The sequence below is a fragment of the Chaetomium globosum genome, genomic scaffold (genome assembly GCF_000143365.1).
Source record: "Chaetomium globosum CBS 148.51 scaffold_8 genomic scaffold, whole genome shotgun sequence".
NCBI lineage: Eukaryota > Fungi > Ascomycota > Sordariomycetes > Sordariales > Chaetomiaceae > Chaetomium > Chaetomium globosum.
The window spans coordinates 614,492-617,842 of NT_165983.1; the positions used below are offsets into that span (position 1 = coordinate 614,492).

The 3,351-nt window shown below is 51.3% G+C and overlaps 1 protein-coding gene across 1 annotated transcript; it reads left to right on the forward strand.

Annotated features, from left to right (window-relative positions):
* Positions 1-359: 359 nt before the first annotated feature.
* On the forward strand, positions 360-837 carry CHGG_10916 (uncharacterized protein; the record flags this gene model as incomplete). The annotated part of the gene is made up of 3 exons (XM_001226182.1): positions 360-557; positions 623-696; positions 756-837. 3 exons carry the CDS (start codon positions 360-362, stop codon positions 835-837), a joined length of 354 nt encoding a protein of 117 aa, XP_001226183.1.
* Between the last annotated feature and the right edge of the window lie 2,514 nt (positions 838-3,351).

Sequence of the window (3,351 nt, forward strand, 5' to 3'; positions counted from 1 at the left end):
GATTCTGCCTTGATCTGATAGCAGCCCTTACATGGATCATGCCGGAGCCAGTATACTCTAGACAGTATCTGACTTATGGTTGAAATCTCGTGGTTAGGTGACAAAGAGCGGAGCGCGCTGGAGAGTTAGGTTCTGCAGGTGTTTAGCGTCCTATGTCCATCAGCCAACCCGAGTCGTTTCCATAGGGGGTGGGGGTGAGGGAGGTGAGGTTGCTGGATGGGAGGGAGGTCAAGGGGGAGTTGGTCATTCCGGCGACGGAGCAGACGCCGAATACGGGGTTTGTGGAGGGGTTGGGGGCGGGTGGTGGGGAGGAGGGGGTGGTGAATCCAAGCAATGGGTTTATTAGGGTGCGGCCGACGATGCAGTTTGCGGATGCGAGGTATCCGCATATGTTTGCCGTGGGGGATATTGCCGACTCGGGCGCCCACAAGGCGGCGAAGCCGGGTATGGCGCAGGCCGCGGTGGCGGCGCGGAATATCGCGAGCATGGTGGCTGGGCGGGAGGCGACTGAAGAGATGAGTTTGTCCCCAGCGGGGATCCATCTGACGTTGGGATTGGTGAGTGATGGGCTTTTCGTCATCTACGTTTTGAGAGTCATCAATACTAACAGTATTCGATGTAGACACGCAACGTCATCTTCCGCAATCCCAACATTGCCGCGGGGGACACTGAGCCGTATATTGAGCTTAAAGACGAGTAAGTCATCCCCAAACCCGTGTTTTCTCTTCTCTATTCGGCGCTGACAAACCCAATAGCGGCCGCGAGGATATGAACATCGAAAGGGTGTGGACCATCCGCGGCATCACAGTCAAAAGCCCACAAGATTACCACCTATGATGTGGTTCGGATGTGGAAATCGGGTGTGATGGGGTTCTAGGTACCGTACATATTTGAGTCAAAAGCATTAAAATACACCACGCGCTCGACGGAACGGCTTTACTGTCTGCATCTGCGTTCCGGGCCGGAATCCCATCATGAGATCGAAACACAATGGCTCAACGCGCCTGACCACAGCCTGCATTGACTCCTTGTCGAGGACAGTGCTATGCTGGCGGATCGCGTCAACCACTGCATCCCGCATACCACGATCTGCATCTATTGTGGAGGTGTACACCTCCTCAACGGCGCGGAGAAAATCATCCGAGTCCCAATAACTTCGTGCCTCTTTCTTGAACTTTTCGAGGGAGAGGGCTTTCAGCCCCTGTATATCGTACTTCTCCCCGAGAGCGTATACCATGGCGTGAATCGTCAAGTTTGGTCCGATAGACTCCTCAAACTCGGGCTGGGGTGGCCCCCATCCCGCACTCAACCACTGCTTTTCGTCTTGCGCAGCTTCGGGGGACTTGTCCTGCCAGATTTCCGGTAGTTTTGGGTAATCCAAGTAGTAGAAAAAGCGTATCATCAGCTCCACGACCCGGGGATTGTCATCCGGAAGAGCAACGATGCCCGTCTTCCCCTCCTTGCGGCCGGTCAGCCTATTATCTTGATGCGGATCGAGAAGTAGATACAGACCTCGAAAGGGCCACTGCATGCCGTTTCAAAGAAGAGCGAGCGCGGGCAAATGATGGCCTTGTGCACTTTGTATTTGTCATACCCGCAGGTGATTGTCAAGTCGGAATATTTCCCTTCTTTGAAGAGCCTGATCCCGCGACGAGGTAAGAAATAGGTACTTAACATAGAACAAGGGGGTTCGAATGGCCATACCCATCGAGTGAGTGAAAGAGCTCGTCGCGATGTACGTCGCTTGCATGTGCCATGTCGTGAGATGGATGTCCAGGCAGCCGCAAATTGACCATCCGTCGAAGAGATTGAGGAATTTGGAGATCACATTCATTGGCTCACAGCAGCGAATATGTGGTTTGGAGCAGGGCGGTCTCGGGTGGCGGAACGGGCAGAGGAGGGGTAGGCACGTGCAGTAGGCCTCAGGGGAGCTGCAGTAGATGAATTTGGGAGGTTACACAGCACGTTCATACGTGTAGATGTAGGTAATTACACCGTACATGCCAAGCACGGGGTTTCAAGATTTCGGCAGATTTTGTTGGACGTTATACGGGTTTAACGGATATTGGCACAGCGCAGGACACGGGGTTCATTGGGGTCGAAATTGAATGGGTTCAACTGATTTCTTGATTGATGATTCTCGCAGATTCGGAAGCCGCCTTTTCTCTGTCCCCAATTCGGGTCTGGTGCCTGGGGCTTACCAAGGTGGCCTGAGGCAGTCTGATTACTCATCCTTTCCAACAGATTTTAGGGGAATCAAGTTGAACGAGGTTCTACAGTCTACTTCGATACATGGACTTTTATTTTCCCGTCTTTCTTACTTATCACCGGCCACCCTTTCACTGCTCACATGGTAGAAGGGGTCGCTCGCGTTAGGCTAGCCAAATATAAAACACACCAAGCTCAGTATCACAATGTCTCCCAACTCCCCAACCATATACGTAGGGTAGGTACGTTAGGTACACTTACTGCACTATGTTGTCCGAGACAACCTCAGTCTGACCAGCAACCCCTTGATCCTAGCCGTCGTTAATCTCCAAGCCTAGGTAGTTCGAGTAAAAATGGTGCTGGTACTGTAACTTGCAATTATACCTATTTCCGTTGACACTTCCTTGTGTTTGAGTGTTTCTTTGCTGTCTGCTTCACCCTGTTTAAGATCTGTTCCTGCACACCCCTGTCGTTGCCGTTAACTCAGCCCCCTTTAGTGGGTCCGTAGGTAACGCTGTCGCGTTCCTCGGGTTCGCATTCCAGGGATGGATTAGGTACCTGTAGCCCGGGCTAATTCTGAAACCACGTGTCGTATCGGCATGTACCAATACAAAACAGGCACCATCAGCCCAGACATTCAGATTCCACTTTCAACATCGACTCCATCGACTCCATTCCATCACACTTGCCGACGATGGGCCATCCACAGCCCCTTCGTGCCGTAATCGGCCGCCGCCTTTTGAACGTAGCCATAGCCCTAAACTTCATCCCTCTGATCGTCCACGTCCTTTTCCTCGCCGCGGGCACCTTCCAATTCGACGACCCCTCCCGGCCCGGCGCGCGCCTCATCGGCCTCAGCTCTCTCTCCGTCGTCTCAGTAAATCACCCCCTTTGGAATGCCCCATTCCATAATGACTTCACTAACCCTACACCCCTTACGTTTAAAAAAGTATTCTTTAATCTAATATTAGGTTAATCTATTAATCTTACAGAACTAACAATATAACCATTATAAACACCGCCTACACTAGCATACTTTTTTATAGTACTATGAGATATATTTAAGGCTCTTTGAGCAGCCACCACTCCTTCATATTTCTCTAGAAATTTTCGATTAGTATCATATACAAATACTGCTTTTAA